Below are 19,332 nucleotides of genomic sequence, written 5' to 3'. Positions count from 1 at the left end.
AGAGCTTCCAATCTTACCAAAACCCGATTATGTGTCAACGTTTAAAATTGAAGAATCTGCCACTTAACCAATCAAAACTCGAAAAGGGAAGAAGCTCAGGTAATCATTACCATAGTTGATTATTTCGCTTCATCTTTCTCTCCCCGATACAGCGCTCTCCACTTTTTACTTCATCTCTCTTAAGTTCCCCTCTCTGTGAAAAGAGCAACTCTCATTGTTGTAATAATATTATTATTATTGTTATTATTATTATTATTATTTTGTTGCAGAGAGTGTTACGGGAAACTTAAGTTTTAGGGTTTTCAAATTCCTTTGTCTTCTTTGATAAGTTTCGCCCTAAATATTACAGAGAATCATTGTTAAATTGTTTGTTTGCTTGCTTATGGTGGTTTCAATTCCCGTACGTTTTCGAATCGGCGAATTTACCTCCAAAACAAAATCCTAACCAGCAGTGAATGGCTCGATTTCATTCTCTGTTTCTCCATTTCTCCACCTTCTTCTTCACCACCTTCATCATCCCTCTTTCTGCTTCGAGCTTCGAATCGGATCTTTCTATAACCGATTCGGATTCGGAGGTTCTTTTGTTCCATCAAGACTACTCTCCTCCAGCACCTCCTCCTCCGCCTCCTCACGCACCCTCTGTATCTTGTACTGACGATCTCGGCGGGGTAGGTTCTCTGGATACCACGTGTAAGATTGTGGACGATTTGAACCTCACTCGTGATATTTACATAGCGGGAAAGAATAATTTCTACATACTCACTGGGGTTAGATTCCATTGTCCCATTTTGGGATGTTCCATAACCCTAAACATCAGCGGGAACTTCTCCTTAGGTGAGAATTCGTCTATAGTTACTGGTACATTCGAGCTCGCGGCTTATAACGCTAGTTTTTCCAATGGTTCGGCCGTGAATACTACGGGATGGGCTGGAGACCCACCGTCACAGACGAGTGGTACACCTCAGGGAGTAGAAGGAGCGGGCGGAGGTCATGGGGGCCGAGGTGCAAGTTGCGTGGTAGCGGAGGGGAAGCTGCCGGAGGATGTATGGGGTGGGGATGCTTATTCGTGGTCATCATTGCAGAAGCCTTTGAGTTATGGTAGCAAGGGAGGGTCAACAAGAAAGGAAGTGGAATATGGAGGCGGAGGCGGTGGCCGGGTAAAACTGGTGATTAAAGAGTTATTGGAGGTGAATGGGAGCTTGTTGGCTGATGGGTCTGATGGAGGGAATAAAGGAGGTGGTGGTTCAGGTGGTTCCATCCATATCATAGCTCATAAAATGTAATGCTTCTGTCTAGTAACTCTAGTTAGTGTTTCTTTGGTTTATTTATTTTGTTTCCATAGTTGGATGGTTGTTCTGTGTTTGTTTGGTAAGTGGATAGGGAACAATTAGATTAAGTTATTACCTAGTCTCAGAAAATCAGATAGGTAAGTGGGTGTTTATGTGGCCCTCCTAGGCATAATTTTGAGGGTAAACCATTATTAACTCTAACAACTTATTTACTTGCTTGAAAACATTGCATTTTCTTTATAGTATGTATGTTAACATGCTTTATCTGTATGCACTTTTACTTATTTCATTTGAATTACAACTTTGGGTTGAATTTATTACTTTACTTGGGTATCCTTGAGGGTTTAAATGTCTTAGTACCTGTTGTTCTGAAGAGCTGGACTGGAAGTGGCAGGATAAGTGCTTGTGGAGGTAATGGTTTTGGTGGTGGGGGTGGTGGAAGAGTTGCTGTTGATGTTTTCAGTAGGCACGATGAACCAAAAATTTATGTGCATGGTAAGACACTTCTTGTTTCTTTGCCATTTTTCATTATGATGGATCATAGGAAAAAGGTTCAGTGTTTATTAAGATTAAGAAATTAAGGCATTCTTTTCATACAACGTTTTTAATGGTACTTGATTACCTTTTCAACTTACTAAAAGAATGAGCAATATTCACATGATTCAAACCACGATCAAAAGATTGCTAATGTTGTTCAGAACAGTTTTTACGATTAGAGTATTTTGGAATATAGGGATGCCTTTTGATTTCATCATATTGTGTATTTGTTGTTCAATTTTTGCTCCCCTTTGTCCATTTATGTGAATGCTTGGTAACTATTTGATAATCATCTTTCAGGAGGAATTAGCTATGGCTGCCCTGAGAATGCTGGTGCTGCTGGGACCCTTTACGATGGTGTGCCTCGAAGCCTCACAGTTAACAATTTTAATGTCATCAGATATGGAAACACTTCTTCTGGAGTTTCCTTATCAGCCACTTTGGACAAATGTCTATATTAAAAATTGCGCCAGAGCCAGTGTTCCATTGCTTTGGAGTCGTGTTCAGGTTTGAGCACATTAATATTTTTCTTACAAGATACTAGAAAATGTTGATATCTCCTAACACATGATTATTACTGGGTTTTAGTTCTCATATATTTGGATGTTTCAAAGTTTATTTATTTATTTTTATTTTCCCATCTTTATGCATCTTAGTAGTTAGTTGAGTAAGCATATTTGTTTTATTTAATTTTTTTCTTTAAGATATTCATTTTTCTTGTTTTGTTGTTGCTGCCTCTTGAATCAGCGCTTTTGATTTTGCATGTTATATGGTTATGCTTGTTATAGAGAAAAACATTTTGGCAAGAGGAATCTAATTCTACTTTTTGTTCCTTATATAGGTGCAAGGACAGATAAGTCTTCTATGTGGCGGGGTGCTGAGCTTTGGGCTAGCACATTATGCAACTTCAGAGTTTGAACTATTGGCCGAAGAATTGTTAATGAGTGATTCCATAATCAAGGTGACCAGTACATTCTTTTATGTGTTTGAGTGATGAATTATCTTATTTTCTTTTCTTTTCTCTAATCATTTGAACGTTTATGTACCATTGTTCTTCCCTATTTATAGTAATATGCTTTTAATACTTTACGATCTCCTTGTTCTACACATCTCAGGTGTATGGGGCTTTACGCATGACTGTGAAAATATTTTTGATGTGGAATTCTAAAATGCTAATAGATGGCGGTGAAGATTCAACTGTTTCAACTTCATGGCTTGAGGCTAGTAATTTGGTCGTTCTCAAGGTGTTTAACTGGATGCAGCTTTGTTGTTTCAGTTGCATTTTCTCAAATGAAATCATTTGTGACAACTCTATTGTTCTCTCCTTTTCATACCCAGGAATCATCTGCCATACATTCGAACGCAAACCTGGGAGTACATGGACAAGGTTTATTGAATTTATCTGGACCAGGGGATAAAATTCAAGCGCAACGTCTGGTCCTATCACTATTTTACAGCGTTAATGTAAGTGATTATTCTATTTTGCTATTTGATTGGTTCTCAGTTCAAAGTTCATAAATTTTGTTGGATTTTTTTTATAAGAATTTCAGGCCTCATTAAAATCCCCCTTCTTGATTAATGGAGCTTGTAGTGAAGCTCCTTAATCAGCGGAAGGAGGAAAAGAGTGCCTTAGGATTTTATTGAACAATAAAAACACATAAGATACAACCGACAAAACCACCCCAACAGAACCAAATAAGCTGGAAACACCCATAAAACACCCTAACTAAAAACACAAAATCAGCGAAAACAACACTAGTAATCCCCTTACAAAACACATAAAATCCAGATACCACCCTAAATAGCCATCAACAACTTTATTGACTCAGCCTATGCCTTCTTTAGCTAAGGCACCAGCCTCTAAATTGGCTGTCCTACTAACCCATCTAACAACGCCTTCAAAGGCATTAAGCCTATGAGCAATATCTTTAATCAAGAAGGCATATACAACAGGACATAATTCATCCCCCTTAATCCAATCCACAACCACCTTAGTATCACTATCTATAATCAGACGGTCCTTGATCCTCTGTCGATAGTTTGCAAAGAAAGACAACCCCATAAGAATAGCCTTTAACTCCATTAACGTAGGCGGTCCCGAACTAGCAGTTTCCTTGAAATAGCCTATAGTAGAACCTGAGGAATCTTTTAGAACTCCTCCTAACCCGCTTTTCTTCCAATCCCTTGAAGTGGCAGCATCAACGTTTAATTTAACAAAACCCAAAGGAGGAGGAGACCAAAGTAAAGTAGGAGAAATCTGAGTAGAGCGAAAAAAAAACAAGTCCCCAAGAGAAGGATCGGAAATGAGTGAGTCTTTAGGAATAGACACTTATTTATACTTTGCTAAGAACCAAGAAGCAAGCCTAAACCTTGCTAAAAAGAAGAATTCTGTCTTATCAAACTTCCCCCCTTCAAACACCACGAAATTCCTCATTTTCCAAGTGGTCCACAGAACGACCCCTGGAATAAAAGGCCAAATCAAAGAGTTAGACTTTAAACCATCCCAAGCTAGAAAGAAGCTTTTAGCGTCCGCTGGTAAAACAGAACAAATCCTCCAAAAACTTAAAAACTTATTCCAAAGGGACCACACCATCGAACAAGAGAAAAACAAATGAGAGGGAGACTCATCCGACATCTTGCATAGGGGACACAACACATCTTCAATTCCTTGAACACCTCTTTTGACAAGTTCAGTCCTAACAACCAGCTTCCCATGAGCGATTTGCCAAAGAAAACACTCTACTCTTGGAGGTATTAGACTTCTCCAAATGATCTTCTTCCAGAAAAAGACCTCTTCCGATCCCAAAGTCTCCAATGAACCTAGATTAACAGCTGATCTAACAGTAAAAACCCCATCCCCAGTACCTTTCCAGATCACACAATCAGGAAATTCCAAAGAGTGAAAATTTTGTAATGATAGTCAACAAGTTAGACCATTGTTCAAGATCCCAGTCATGAAGATTTCTTCCGAACTTGACATCCCAAGTCCAAACAGAAGAGATATACTCCCCAAATTTAGATAATTTCCCAAACTGATTTAAGGAAATAGAAAATAGTCTCGGAAAAATGACATCAAGTGGATGATCCATAGCCCAAATATCTTGCCAAAACCGAATATTTTTACCATCACCAACATGAAAACTACTCATGCTTCTAAACTTAGTGCCAAAGAAGTCTTCTTTAAAATAATTATTTAGCAGTGATCTCCAAATCCAGGATACCTTAGGTGGAAGCTTACTGTCCAGAGTTAAAACTGAAGAATCGAGTCTATATTTGGCACAAACAACTTCCCTCCAAACTGAGTCCCTATCATTTGCAAACCTCCAAGTCCATTTCCCCAAAAGCGCTCTATTCATCAAGTTAAGATTAAGAACTCCTAAGCCCCCTTCACTCTTCGGCTTACTAACATTGGACCAGCTAACCCAGTGAATTTTTCTAATGCCATTTCCCCCTCCCCATAGGAAATTAGACATAATAGAATTAAGGGTTTTAAGAACCGAAGCTGGAATTTTAAAAATGGAAAGATAATATGTAGGAAGCGAACATAGAACCGCCTTAATTAACACTAGTCTCCCTGCTAAAGAGAGAGATGCTGCTTTCCACCCGGATAACTTGTTAAAAAAATTATTAATGACAGGTTCCCAAATAGTTGCAGAATTTCTAGTAGCACCTAGGGGAAGTCCTAGATATTCAGAAGGAAATCTTCCAATTGAACATCCAATAGAAGTAGCCCATTCCAGCAGTTCCTCCTCATTAACATTCACACCAAACAATTTACTCTTCTTCAAATTCAGCTGTAGACCAGAAACCACTTGAAAAACTCGAAGCACCCTTTTGACATTCTGAATTTGCATCTTCGAGGCACCAGAAAATATAATCAGATCATCCACAAACTGTAAATGTGACACATTTACAGACCCCTGTTCTCTGCCAATCACCATTCCAAAAAACAAACCCTGTGACACTGCCCTTCGAATCAATAGATTAAGTAGCTCCCCTACTAAATTAAACAACAAAGGAGACAGGGAACAACTCTGTCGAAGACCTTTAGCCATTGAGAATTCTTCAGAAGGAACTCCATTTACAAGAACCGAAACAGAAGCTGTGGTTACACACTGCTCAATCCAGCCCCTCCATCTGGACCCGAATCCCATTTTCTCCATTAATTTAAATAAAATAGACCACTCAACAAAGTCGTAAGCTTTCTTGAAATCAACCTTGAATACACAACCCTTGAGTCCATTTTTTCTCCAATAATCCACTCCTTCATTAGCAATTAAAGAACAATCCAGAATATGTCTACCCGGTATGAAGGCAAACTGAGTTGGACTAATGATGTCTGAAATGCAACCCCTCAATCTCCTCGACAAACACTTAGAAATGATCTTATACAACCCACCAACTAGGCTAATTGGCCTAAAGTCATCTAGACCACCAATGTTAGAGACCTTTGGAATGAGAGTGATAAAGGTATGATTAACCCCATGTTCCCATTCTTTCCCCAAATAAAAATCATGAAAAAATTTCATAATATCAACCTTGAGGACATGCCAAAACCTTTTGAAGAAGCCCATATTTAAACCATCCGGTCCCGGTGCTTTATTACTATCACAAGATTGTATAGTCTCCCAGATTTCCTCCTTTGAAAATTCCTTCTCTAAACTTAGATTCTGCTCAACTGAAATACTAGGAAAATTCAACCTGATCTCTTCCACCTCTAAAGTCAAATGCTAGTTGAAAATCTTAAAGAAGTGGTCCCTAATAATGGTCTTAATGACAGAAGGTTCTTGAATAACATTACCCCCGATATTCAAGGCATTCAAAGCATTCCTCCTCTTCCTAATCGAAGCACAATTATGAAAAAATCTTGTATTTCTATCTCCATCTTCTATCCATTTTGATCTGGACTTTTGGAACCAGATTTGCTCCTCTATTTTATAGAGTCTCCACAATTCTGCTCCTGCTGAAACTAACTCTGCTGCCATTCCACTGTTAACACCATCCTGCAACTGTTGAATATCCAATTCTAGAATGTGGATCCTCGATTCTAAGGCTAAGATACTAGCCCCAGGAAATTGGTCCCTACTGCCCGCCCAATTCTTGATAGCAGTTTTTGTATTTCTCAGTATACTATAAATTCCAGCCTTCCTCTGCTGATTCTTCCTTTCTTGAATAGAACTGACCAAATCCTCAAAACCACCTTCTTCCATGAGATAGTTAAAAAGTTTAAAAGGCTTTTTACCCCAATTGACACCTCCATTCTCCAGCAGAATAGCATTATGGTCTGAAAGAGATCTAGGCAGTAAGGTTTGCACCAAATCAGGAAATGCACCAAGAAATTGGCCATCAACCAAAAATCGGTCCAATCTAACATGTGTAGGGATATCTTGATTATTGCACCAAGTAAACCTTCCTCCATTTAAAGGTAAATCAATTAAGCCTGTTTGCAGCATAAAAAGATTGAATATCCTCATTGAATTCCTGTTCTGAGTTCTTCCGATCTTCTCTCCATCATGCAAATAAACATTAAAGTCCCCCCTACACAAATCGGAGCCCTCTGACCACTTATGAACATGCTCAACTCTTCAAAAAAACTATCTTTCTCCTCCTCTACTGAAGGGCCATAAACATTGATGAAAATACAACTGAAATTATTGACGAAATTTTCCGGATAAGACAATGAATCTTCTGTAGATAGACTCATTTTCTAATTCAAAATTTTGTTGGATTAAATTTTTTTGCTTTTATATGTTTAAGAGTAAATTTTCGGGGAACATTTGAATTAGGAGGCTAAGGTTTATACTGGTTAAACATTAATGGTTGACAGCTTTGGGTAATGAGGATTCTTTTCTATTTCTCTATTGGTAACTTATTAAGTTTTATTGCTTTTCTGAAATTGCCTTTCATTTGTAATCCAGCTGTTTGTCTTCAGTTGTTGCAAGTACAATGATTTAGTTTTAGTTTCATTGTGATTTATAATGTTAATCACAGTATACAACTTTTTATGGAAGTCTTTTCTTGATGGAAGTATGAATTTGGCTGGTGGACTGCTTTTTTCTTTTTCTTTGGGGTGATAGTGCAATGTGAATTTGATGTAATTTGCAGTTCTTTTCTCAACTTTTTTTGCTGCCTTATTCATATCCATGCTGGTAGATTAGCCTTCTTTAGCTATTAACAAATGTTTTAATCGTCATATGAATTAAATAAAAGGGGTGTATGGTAAAATTACTTACAAATGCTATTCACCAGTTTGATGAATTTTTGCCGCAAGATTTATCACTGTATGAATTGATGAATTAATTATATTTGTTTTTCATTAAGGTTGGACCCGGATCTGTTCTACGCGGTCCCTTAGAGAATGCATCATCTTATGCCATGTAAGCTCTCATTTTGGTTGTATCTCCCTAGTACTGAAGATTTCTATTTTTTTATAATATATTTGTTTGTTTTCTTTTTGTTTGGCAGTACACCAAAGCTTTATTGTGATCACCAAGATTGTCCTATTGAACTACTTCATCCACCTGATGATTGCAATGTGAACTCATCTCTGTCTTTTACTCTCCAGGTGTTTATTCAGTATGGTTGTGTAGTAATGAACTAAGGTGTAAGCTTGATTTTGCATATTTAACTGGTTCATTAGTTTGGTTTGTAGATATGCCGAGTTGAGGACATCACTGTTGAAGGTCTTATTAAGGGATCTGTTGTTCATTTCCATCGAGCAAGAACAATATCGGTGCAGTCTTCTGGAATAATCAGTGCTTCTGGGATGGGTATGTTTCTATATTCTGGTTTAGGTTCTTATTCTCTCCAATTTTCCCCTCTTCTATATATGCGACCGTTTATGTACATAACCATACATACCTACACATGCAAGCATATCCATGCACAGAAATCATCTGTCTTTATGACGGGCTTGTATGGCTTTTAATCCCTTCTTATTTGCCTTGAAGAAAAGTAAAGAAAACCACAGGTGAGCTTGTTAATTTTTAATAGTTATATTGGGGTGGACTTTCTTTTGTTTTGTACAGGATGCATAGGTGGCGTTGGTAGAGGAAACTTTTTAGACAACAGTATTGGCAGTGGTGGTGATGTTATAATGATAGTTGTGTTGGGGGTGGTAATTCATATGGGAATTCAGAGTTGCCCTGTGAACTTGGTAGTGGAAGTGGAAATGAGAGTTCAGCTGATTCGACTGCAGGTGGTGGTCTTATAGGTAAGGATTTTTTTTCATGGGCATATATGCTTATGGCTCTTCCATTTAATTTCTGAAGATTCTAATTGGCAAGTATTAGCGAGTGTAGTTTGAGACCTATAGTGCTTGTTCTTTTGAAATAGTTTATTTACCTAGTGAGATTTTATTGATTGTGTTAGGGTGCTGGAGCTTTAGTTTGATTGCATTAGTTTACAGTTTAGCTGGAGTTGGTTTCAAATGGGCTAAAGGCAAAGTCGATGCAAAGCTTCAGGGATGGCAGAACGTATAAGGAAGTAGCGAGGTCTGATGTAAACAAGAGAAGAGAACAAGAGTCGGAGATGTTGGTGGAGGGCAGCAAACGAAATGCTACTGGTGTGAGGAACGTGTGGGAGATGCATATTGCGTCAGACAATTTCAAGTGGGTGAAATCATTAACAGGAATAATGAATCAACTTATGATTAGAGTCGGTAAAGGAAGCCATGGAGATAGAGGGATTGGGAATTCAGGTGTCGAGATGGGGTTATGCTTGGAAGGCTTGTATCATCACTTTTAATTCTGTTGATGAATTTTCTTATGCTTGGGAGAACAAGAAGGAAGTGTTGTCCTTGTGTTTCGATTGGTTAGCTCCAGCAGTTAATGAGAATGGTGTTCCTTTGGCTTTGTGCCAAATAGAACTGTGTGGTTTGCCCTTATTGTGCTGGAATGAGGCTTTCTTGGAGAAGCTTACTAAGGATTGGGGAAGGTTCATTTGTTTAAGGAAGAATCAAAGATGAGATACGACCTTTCGTCTGCGAAGGTTTTGTTAAGGGTGGAGAGTCCCTTCGATGTTCCAGAAATGGTCATTGTAGGTTCTTATGGTAGATCTTTCAAAGTTAAGATTCTCATGGGGTCTGTGTTGATCCAGCCGAATGAACTGGGGAGGAAGATGGAAGAGAAATTTTCAAACAAGGTGAACAGGGATTCTGTCCTTTCCGAGTCAGAGGAGGACTGTGTTCCAGAAAGAGCAGTTGAAGGAGAAGATTTTGCAGAGATTTCTGTGCATAAAGTTACTTCTTGGCTGAATAATGGTCATAATAGTGGTATGAATGGAGGTACTGAGGGTCAGGCTACTTCAAATCAAATGCAGGAAAGTCCAATTGTGGGCTGTTAGGTTTTGTGGAAAATAGGTCTGTCCAAGTGGAAGGTCACGTGGGACTAGGTCTGAGAGAAAGTTCTTCTCCCGATGAAAAAAACCAATCTGATGTTAATGAGTCTCCCCTAAACTCTACTATGAAAATCTGTCCTTCTGGGCCTGCATATAACGTAAAAAGAATTGGAGACAAACTAATTTTCCAGCCCAATAACATTTTAGTCAATCCTTTGGTCCCTGTAGAAGTTGATAATCCTAGGCAAGTGATTATAATTTCAGGGGGGGAGAAGGAATTGGTACAAGCTGAGCAGGGCGTCGAATTGATCGTAGAGCAGGCTATTGAGCAGCGGAGTATAATTGAGGATAATGTGATAAATTCTCATAAACAAATGGACATGGATAGGAATAGTGTATCTGCTGACCATGAGGTGGAGGGTAGATTCTTAGATAAGGAGAGCAGTTTGGAGTCTACAAAAAATTCTGGTCAGGGCTTTTCTCGGTCAACAAATCTAATGAACAAGAGAAGGTTCAGAATTGCTCCTTGTCATTCGGGTAGTGTATGTTCGGAGGGTGAAGTGGAAGTAAGATTTCATGATAGAATATATAGGAGGGTGACTGGTAGCACGGACAGGGAGTCAGTGGAATACGTTAGGGAGGTGTCTCAGCCATCTCAAGACTCTGTTCAAGCCAGGCAGGAAGCGGAACATACTAGGGAAGTCTGTGACATGCTGGGAATTTCTTTTAAAGGGGGGAATCAAATTGTAGAGGATGAGATTTTCAAGATGGAATTGTTGGGGATTGGAAAGGCCTCCTGATTGTACCTTGTGGATTGTATTTGGTGTTGAATGTTATTAATTAAAATGTCAAAACTAAAAATGATTACATGGAATATTAGGGGGCTTGGGAAGTCTGAAAAAATCAGGGCAGTGTCGAGGTTGGTTCTTAGAGAAAAGCCGGCTATTTTACTACTTCAAGAATCAAAATTGAATGTCTGTAGAAGTGGATTAACAAGAAAGCTTGGGGTAATCTGCTCAGAGGCAGCTGTTTTGTTCCAGCTGATGGTTCGGCAGGAGGTCTAATATGTTTATGGAATGAGAATGCTTTGAGGTTAGTGCACAGATTAACAGTGGAAGATTTATGGCATTATCAGGGAAGTTTAAGATGAGCAATTTTTGAATGTGTCATTATCAATGTGTATGGTCCATCGGTAGAGGCTGATAAAGAGGAATTTTTTAGGGATTTTTTATGTGCTGTTCAAAGCATCAACTTGCGGTCTGCTTGGGGGGGGACTTTAATGCTTATCTAGACCCTGAGGAGAAATGTGGGTTTACTCAGAATTGGCACTCTATGGATCTGCTTAGGTCTTTTATTCAGTCTTCAAATTTGATGGATTTACCGCTAGTAGGGGGCGATTTACATGGTCCAATAATAGAGAGTCAACTACATGGGTAAGGCTGGATAGATTTTTGATTAGTGGATCATTTTTAAATCAGTTCCCAAATGTGATCCAAAAATGCTTCCCAAATCCCTTTCGGATCACAATCCAGTTTTGTTGGTAGAAGAATGCAATAATTGGGGCCCTAAGCCGTTTCGGTTCTATAATTACATGCTTCAGGAAGATGGGTTTGTTGGGGCGGTGGAATCGTCATTATCAAATCTAAGGAGGGGTATTGTGGTAGGGGTCTGTTTCACTGCTTAGAGGAACTAAGCAGGCTATTAGGAATTGGCCAAGGAATAATCACAGGGGACTTTCCGATGCTATTTCTGAATTAGAATCCAGAATTAATGGTCTGGAATTGAAGCTACAGGAAGAGGGGACTTCCTTTCAAGAACGGGACTTGATGATTGTTGCGAGGAAGGAGTTGTGGAATTTGCATAGGAAGGAGGAGAGCATTTGGCTGCAGAGGTCACGAGTGAGATGGAGTATTGAGGGGGATAGAAACACAAAGTTTTCCACATGTGTGCGTTGAATAGGAATAGGTTTAACACCATTTCTTCATTGAAGGTAGTTGAGGAATTATTTCAGAACCGGATCAGCTGAGAGGCTTTTTTTTAATTATTTCAAGGACAATTTTAACTCGGTAACAACCCTAGAGGTGGACAAAATCAATTTGCCTTCTGCTAAATTGACAGATGATCAAAAGAAGCTTCTTGAAGTTAAATTCTCAGAACACGAGGTGTGGGAGGCAGTCTTCCACTCGGACAGTGCCAAAGCACCGGGGCCAGACGGTTTCACCATGGGTTTCTTTAAGAAATTTTGGCCATCTCTGAAGTCATACATTATGAAATTTGTCGAGGACTTTTATAATGGAAGGATTTGGGAGCACGGGGTCAATCATTCATTCCTAACGTTGATTCCAAAGATCAGAAATCCTGAAGGTATAGAAGATTACAGACCGATAAGCTTAGTTGGCAGTTTGTATAAAATAATTTCCAAAGTTCTAGCTAGAAGGCTTGCGGCTGTTATTAGTGTTCTGGTTAGTCCGTCACAGTTTGCCTTCATTCCCGGAAGGCAGCTACTGGACTGTGTCTTCTTGGCTAATGAAGTTATTGATGATTGGAGGAAAAAAGAGAGGAAAGGTGTTGTTTTCAAGGTGGACTTTCGAAGGGCTTATGATTCGGTGGAATGGCCGATATTGTTGAGACTCCTGAGAATTATGGGATTTGGAAATAGGTGGCTTTCTTGGATTGAGTTGTGTATCTCCTCCGCTTCAATTTCTGTTCTTGTCAATGGTTCTCCGACCAATGAATTCAAGATGGGGAAAGGGTTAAGGCAAGGCTGCAGTTTATCTCCTATGCTGTCAATATTGTTGGGGAATTATTGAATCTAATGTTGATTAAGGCCGCTGATTGTGCTCTGTTTGAAGGGTTCAGTGTTGGTAGGGCGGAAAATAAGTTTCATTTGACGCATCTACAATCGCAGATGACTTAATACTTTTCTGCAGGGACTCTTCTGCTCAAATTATGAATATTAGGAGAGTTTTGAGGATTTTTGGCTTAATGACAGGCCTCCAACTTAATTTATCAAAGAGCAAGTTATTTGGTGTTAATATGGATGAGGAGTTCTAAAGGAATGGGCTACGTTCGCAGGTTGTGGTGTTGGGGCTCTTCCTATGACATACCTTGGTATACCGATAGGCACTTACAGAAATTCGGATCTGTTGTGGGAACCAGTTCTGCAGAAGTTCAATAGCAAATTAGAGGGCTGGAAAGCAAAAACATTATCGATGGCAGGGAGATTAGTATTAGTGAAGTCTGTTTTGTCGTCCTTGCCAATTTTCTTTCTCTCTATCTTCAAAATCCCTCTAAAGATTAATCAAAAGTTGAATTCTCTGATGGCCAAATTCCTTTGGGGGGACGATCCCTCGAAGAAGCGGATTCATTGGGTGAATTGGAAAATTGTGTGTCAACCGTACGAGGAGGGTGGTTTGGGTGTCCTGGATTTGTCGTTGGCGAATAGAGTGCTTCTGGGGAAGTGGGTTTGGAAGTTTGCAAATGATAAACATTCTCAGTGGAAGGAGATGATCTGTTGCAAGCACAATTACCAATTTGTCTCTTTCAATTAATAAGGCTGTTAACCCGCAAGATTCATGGATATGGAGAGAATTGTGAATAATTATGAGAAAAATGACGATATTGGGAATTGTCTGAGGTCCAATTCCAAGATCCAGTGGGGAATGGTAGATCAATCGAATTCTGGAATGACATTTGGGCTAATAATTCCACCTTAAAAGAACAATTCCCTAGGATTTATGCTTTATCGATAAACAAACGGGGAAAGTTGTGGACTTGGCTGCTATGATAATAATTGTTGGAGTTGGAATATTTGTCTAAGGAGGAATTTATGTGATTGGGAATTGGATCAATGGAGATATCGCTAATGACTTTGATTGATAATATTGTCTTGATTGATGCTGTTGATGACTTCCTAATTTGGTCAGGGAGTGGAGATGGTTTGTTCTCAGTTAAGGCCTGTAGATCAGCTCTTATTCGAAGCTCTGGAGGAAATTTTCAGCTTGGGAGTTGTGGAATTTGTTCATCAATTTATGGGAGGTTAATACTGTTCTGCCCAAAGATCCCCCGTCTCTACTTAGTTCATGGTCTGATTGAAGGCTTCTTCTTCTATTTGGAAATACATCCCGGGTGTTGTTATGTGGTCGATTTGGAAGTAGGAACTTAGTGGTGTTTGAAAAATGGAATTTTGAGAGATCTACACTGTTCTTCATTTGCAGATTCAGGCTGGCCAAATGGTTTTCTAGCTAAATTTCCAGAAGTTAACATCCAGGAGATCTATTAATAGGAGATCCGAGGCTGGCAGATGGTTTAGCAGTCAATTTTCGAAGAAGAAGAAGGATCTGTGCTGGTATTCACCTCCACCTGATTTTTTATAAATTCAATGTGGATGGGGCGTTAGAAGTGATGGTTGCAGGGTGGAATCGGAGGTCTGTTGAGAGATTCGAATGGCTCTACCGTGATCTATTTCTCTAAGCCTGTCGGACCTGGTCCTCCTCTGTTTGCTGAGTTAAAAGCCATTAAAGAAGGAATTGATCTATTTCTACATTCGGACTGGGCGTCGAAGGGAAGACTTATTCTCGAAAGTGATTGTAAGACTGCAGTGGATTGGATTTTCAGGCCTACTGAGGCTCCTTCGTTCTTCAGTTCTTTGGTTCGGGAAATTGGGGATGTAATTTCGGGTGGGGATATTATGGTTAGGTTGATTCCTAGGCTTGTAATTGGGAGGCGGACAAGTTAGCTAAGGAGGGGATAGGTTGAATGTCCTTACTGTTAGCGGTTATGTTTGGTATTTTAATTCGGGTGATGTTGTAAGTTATAGTTTTATGTAATTCGGGTTTACTAATATATTGAGGTACTCTTTTCCTCCTTCCGCTAGTTGCCTCTTATCAAGAGGCAACTATGAGGGAGGTTTTTAATGAGACCTCCTATTCCTATCAAAAAAAATTATATGTGAAAAAAGGGGGTCATGGAGCCATGTTTGAGGGTTTTATCATCTTAAACTCTTACTCTTCTTTTGTTAGTACGGATGGATAACGGAAAAGTAGGAAAGAGTTTTAATCTAATTTTGAGCTACAGAATGTGTTTATCATATTTAAAAACAATCCGTCCTCCATTTCTGTCCTCCCAACTAAACAAAGCATTATTGAATACTGCTTGTACTTACACTTGTTCCTTAGATTTTCATGAGATGTTCTGTCTAAACAGTGATGGGTTCCATGGATCATCCATTATCAAGCTTGTCTGTTGAGGGAGCTGTGAGGTCTGATGGAGAAAGCTTTGCCGAAACTGTCTGGCAACACAAGTATTTAGTTTCTAATGATTCAAGCATAGCTCCTGGGGGTGGATCTGGTGGTACTGTACTTCTGTTTCTACACACACTGACTCTTGGTGAATCTGCTATTCTTTCAAGCGTAGGAGGATATGGTAGTCCCAAAGGTGGTGGTGGTGGAGGAGGTGGAAGGATTCATTTTCATTGGTCAGACATTCCCATTGGAGATTTGTACCATCCTATTGCTAGAGTGAAGGGAAGCATCTATTCTAGGTTTGTTTCCAATGTAATTTCTCTTTCTCAATTGTAGATTACCAGGCTACTGATGGCCCTGCACATTTGATAAAATTTCTGGGTCCATGATATATTGACAATCAATACTCCATGTGGTGTTTGTTCACCAATTGGTTTTGTATGATAACTGCTAAGAAGCTTTTCAACTTAGAAATTTCACATAGCTTCCACCCCTTTTTTTTTCTTGGGTTGAGGCGTGAACTTAGAAATTAATCAATGCTTGCTCATTTTTTTAATCTCAGAAGTGTTGAGTCCCAAATACTATTGCATGGTGAATGCTTTATGGGTATGTTAGAAATACAATTGTTTTATGTAGAGTTTCTGTTACACTGTAATTCATGGGGAAAATTGTATTATGTAATGAAATGATTAGATTTCTTTGCTTTTTGGTGTCTGACAATTCTAAATTGAAGACTCGAACTGCAATTATTATTTTGTAAGATTTTCTTTTGGGGTTTTATTAGGGTAGTAGACTTAATTTGTTATGTTGTAATATTAGGGTGCTAGACTTTGGTTGCATTAATGAGAGTGGTTTAATTAATGTCCTTGATGCTTTTTTATGGACTTTATAATCTGGATATCATGGTGATGTTTTTATGATTTTTAAAGTGGAGGATTAGGTAGAAATGAGAGTGGTTGTGGAGAAAATGGAACAGTGACTGGTAAAGCTTGTCCGAAGGGGCTGTACGGGACGTTTTGTGTGGTAAGTTGGCAATTTTGTTACATTCTGAAAATTTCCAGATTCTTTTCATTTAACTAGAAATTTGGTAGTTGGGGCTATACTTTTATATGGAAGCACTTGGAAATTTAGAAAAATAAAATTCTACAGTAATCAAATAGCATGAATCCTTCATTTAAATGTCTGACGTGTTGGAGTTTCAAGGGGAAAAAGAAATCTATCCAATCCAATTATGTGGCTGAATTTACAGGGGAGTTTTATATGAATGAAATTTTTGAGGAAGTATAAGTTTTAAAGTAATGTTGGAGAAGTCTATCATTCATCTGTTTGTATTAGTTTGTAAATCCTTAAATTCTTCTTTTGAACCAATAAAAATTGATGATACTTTTGGTTGTTAAAGTTTGAGAGTTTGCTACTATTTCTGCTTTTTCACAGGAATGTCCTGTTGGTACTTACAAGAATGTTAGTGGATCTGATAGTTCTCTCTGTCATCCTTGCCCTGCTTGGGAGCTTCCCCGTCGTGCCATTTATACTGCTGTTCGAGGTACATTCAATATTGAGTAGATTATATCTTATATGTGATTTAAATGGCAAAAAAAAAAAAATGGCATACTGCTCTTTTGCTGAGTAATTGGATTTTTTGTCCTGAAGTACAGGGTTGAGATGAAGCTTTTGAAGGGTGGGGCTGGCAGGGGCCTTGGCCCCACCTAAGCTAAAATGAATGCCCAATTAATAAAAGCTTTAACAATTAAGAAAAATAAATAAAATTCTTGTTTGGCCCTCAAACTTCTTTAATTTTGGCCACCTCTTTCTAAATTTATATGTTAATATGATTAATTTTCTAGCCATCAATTTTAAATCTTATATCATTATTTATTTGATCCTCCTTAATTCTTTATTTGGTTAAACAATATTATACGTAATATTTAAAATTAAGTTTTTTCAATAAATGGAAAAGGATATATTAAAATCAATCATTATACTCTTTATACACAAATAATTGTGCTATTTACTTGAACTATTATTAATAAATCAAAATGACTGTTTGATGTTCTATTTACGTGAACGGCCCACAAAGTATTTTTTCTCTTTTTAGTTTTATACTAATAATGTTATTGTTCGATCCCTCCAAAATAACATTTCTGGCCTCACGTCTTGGGAAGGGTATTTTTCTTGTGATTTTTTCCCTCTTTTAACAAGCTAATTTCAAAAAATTTCTTCAGTAAGGCAAATTGATTTTCAAACTCCTCTCCTTTCTTGGCAGGAGGTATTGCTGAAACCCCTTGTCCTTACAAATGCATTTCAAGCAGATATCACATGCCACACTGCTATACAGCACTTGAAGAGTTAATTTACACATTTGGGGGACCTTGGTTATTTTGTTGTCTTCTAGTGGGTCTTCTCATCCTCTTTGCACTAGTGCTCAGTGTTGCACGAATGAAATTTGTTGGAGTTGATGAATTACCAGGCCCAGCTCCCACTCAACATGGCTCTCAAATAGATCATTCATTCCCATTTCTGGAGTCATTAAATGAGGTGGTAAACAATTTCTATGCTTTGTTTCTTTTTATTCATAGAATTCCTGGTCATCTATACTGATAATTATATTCTATATGCTTTCATTTCCCTTGCTGGGCTATCAATCCCTTTTTCTGTTTTTTCCCCCCATAACAACCCCTGGTTGGCTTCAATTTTGTCTTTATAGGTATTGGAAACAAATAGAGCTGAGGAGTCACAGAGTCATGTGCACAGAATGTATTTCATGGGTCCTAATACTTTCAGTGAACCTTGGCATCTGCCCCACACTCCACCAGAAGAAATAAAAGAGATTGTGTGAGTACATTGCTGTATTTTATTTTGAATCAGTTCTCATACATCGCCATGTTATCTCCAATAGTTCTGAGTACTGGATTTTATTAATATTTTATCATTATTATTTCACATTGATTTTATGTACTTTACCTGGCAGATATGAGGGTGTATACAACATGTTTGTGGATGAGATTAATGCAATAGCTGCTTACCAGTGGTGGGAAGGTGCAATATACACAATTCTTTCTATTCTTGCTTATCCACTTGCTTGGTCATGGCAGCAATGGCGCCGAAGAATGAGGTTGCAACAATTACGAGAGTTTGTGCGATCAGAGTATGACTATGCTTGCTTACGTTCTCGCCGTTCACGGGCTCTATGAGGGGCTTAAGGTTTCTTTTACTTCCGTCTTTGATTTACTTTGTTTGCTTAATGGGTTAATTTTCCTTGATTTGCATCTCCCAGTTGGCTTTTTGGGTCAATCTCAAAACTGTTTTACTTTTGCTCCATCTTTCCTGCTGTTTTTCTCATTATTGTCATCCTTTTAAACCATGGACACGTCTTAGGACTGAGATAGATGTCTTTTTATTTGCTATCTTCTTTCTAGTTTGTTAAACATTTTTCTGCTCATGGTGATTCATATCATCTAGAAAGCCAGAGTAGATTTTATGTACCAGCCAGAAGTTCTTATATACTCTAGAGATATCCAAGTTCTCTGTTTGGTTTGTTTTATAACCGATGGACTGATTAAATGGCTCCTTTAATACATGGTTAGATGGATGCTACTATTTTGGAGGTGAAAATGGTTGCACATCATTATTTACTCATTTAAAATAAACTTTATACTATTTTGCTGCCAAAGTATGATTCTTGTATGTAGCTTCACACTTGAAATTATCATATTTATTCACTGTAGGTATCTGCAACTTCTGATTTAATGCTTGCTTATGTGGACTTCTTCCTTGGTGGAGATGAAAAGAGACCAGACCTTCCTCCTCTGCTCCCTCAAAGGTTTCCTATGGCTATAATTTTTGGTGGTGACGGAAGTTATATGGCTCCATTTTCCCTTCAAAACGATAACATTCTTACCAGTCTGATGAGTCGGGTCAGTTTTAAT

The 19,332-nt window shown here is 38.4% G+C and overlaps 2 protein-coding genes across 2 annotated transcripts in view; one reads left to right on the top strand and one right to left on the bottom strand.

Annotated features, from left to right (window-relative positions):
• The first annotated feature begins 247 nt into the window (after positions 1–247).
• Positions 248–19,332, top strand: part of LOC120166239 — a 21,177-nt gene continuing 2,092 nt past the window's right edge. The window contains 20 exon segments of the mRNA XM_039175545.1: positions 248–1,279; positions 1,669–1,784; positions 2,127–2,217; positions 2,219–2,333; positions 2,668–2,787; positions 2,942–3,070; positions 3,165–3,290; positions 8,148–8,203; positions 8,292–8,391; positions 8,479–8,596; positions 8,855–8,911; positions 8,914–9,039; positions 15,369–15,705; positions 16,336–16,429; positions 16,841–16,949; positions 17,670–17,941; positions 18,111–18,238; positions 18,375–18,587; positions 18,589–18,607; positions 19,132–19,320. Coding sequence (XP_039031476.1) covers positions 456–1,279; positions 1,669–1,784; positions 2,127–2,217; positions 2,219–2,333; positions 2,668–2,787; positions 2,942–3,070; positions 3,165–3,290; positions 8,148–8,203; positions 8,292–8,391; positions 8,479–8,596; positions 8,855–8,911; positions 8,914–9,039; positions 15,369–15,705; positions 16,336–16,429; positions 16,841–16,949; positions 17,670–17,941; positions 18,111–18,238; positions 18,375–18,587; positions 18,589–18,607; positions 19,132–19,320 — 3,339 coding nt within the window. The 5' untranslated portion in view covers positions 248–455.
• LOC120166241 (probable glycosyltransferase At5g03795) overlaps positions 15,531–19,332 on the bottom strand; it is a 24,646-nt gene continuing 20,844 nt past the window's right edge. Inside the window, exon 7 of the mRNA XM_039175548.1 lies at positions 15,531–15,541. The gene's annotated coding sequence lies outside the window, so the exon portion shown is untranslated. The remainder of the gene's footprint in view (positions 15,542–19,332) is intronic.

This window comes from Hibiscus syriacus, unplaced genomic scaffold (genome assembly GCF_006381635.1).
Source record: "Hibiscus syriacus cultivar Baekdansim isolate YM2019G1 unplaced genomic scaffold, ASM638163v2 tig00111633_pilon, whole genome shotgun sequence".
Lineage (NCBI taxonomy): Eukaryota > Viridiplantae > Streptophyta > Magnoliopsida > Malvales > Malvaceae > Hibiscus > Hibiscus syriacus.
This window is presented reverse-complemented; position numbering and strand designations above follow the sequence as displayed.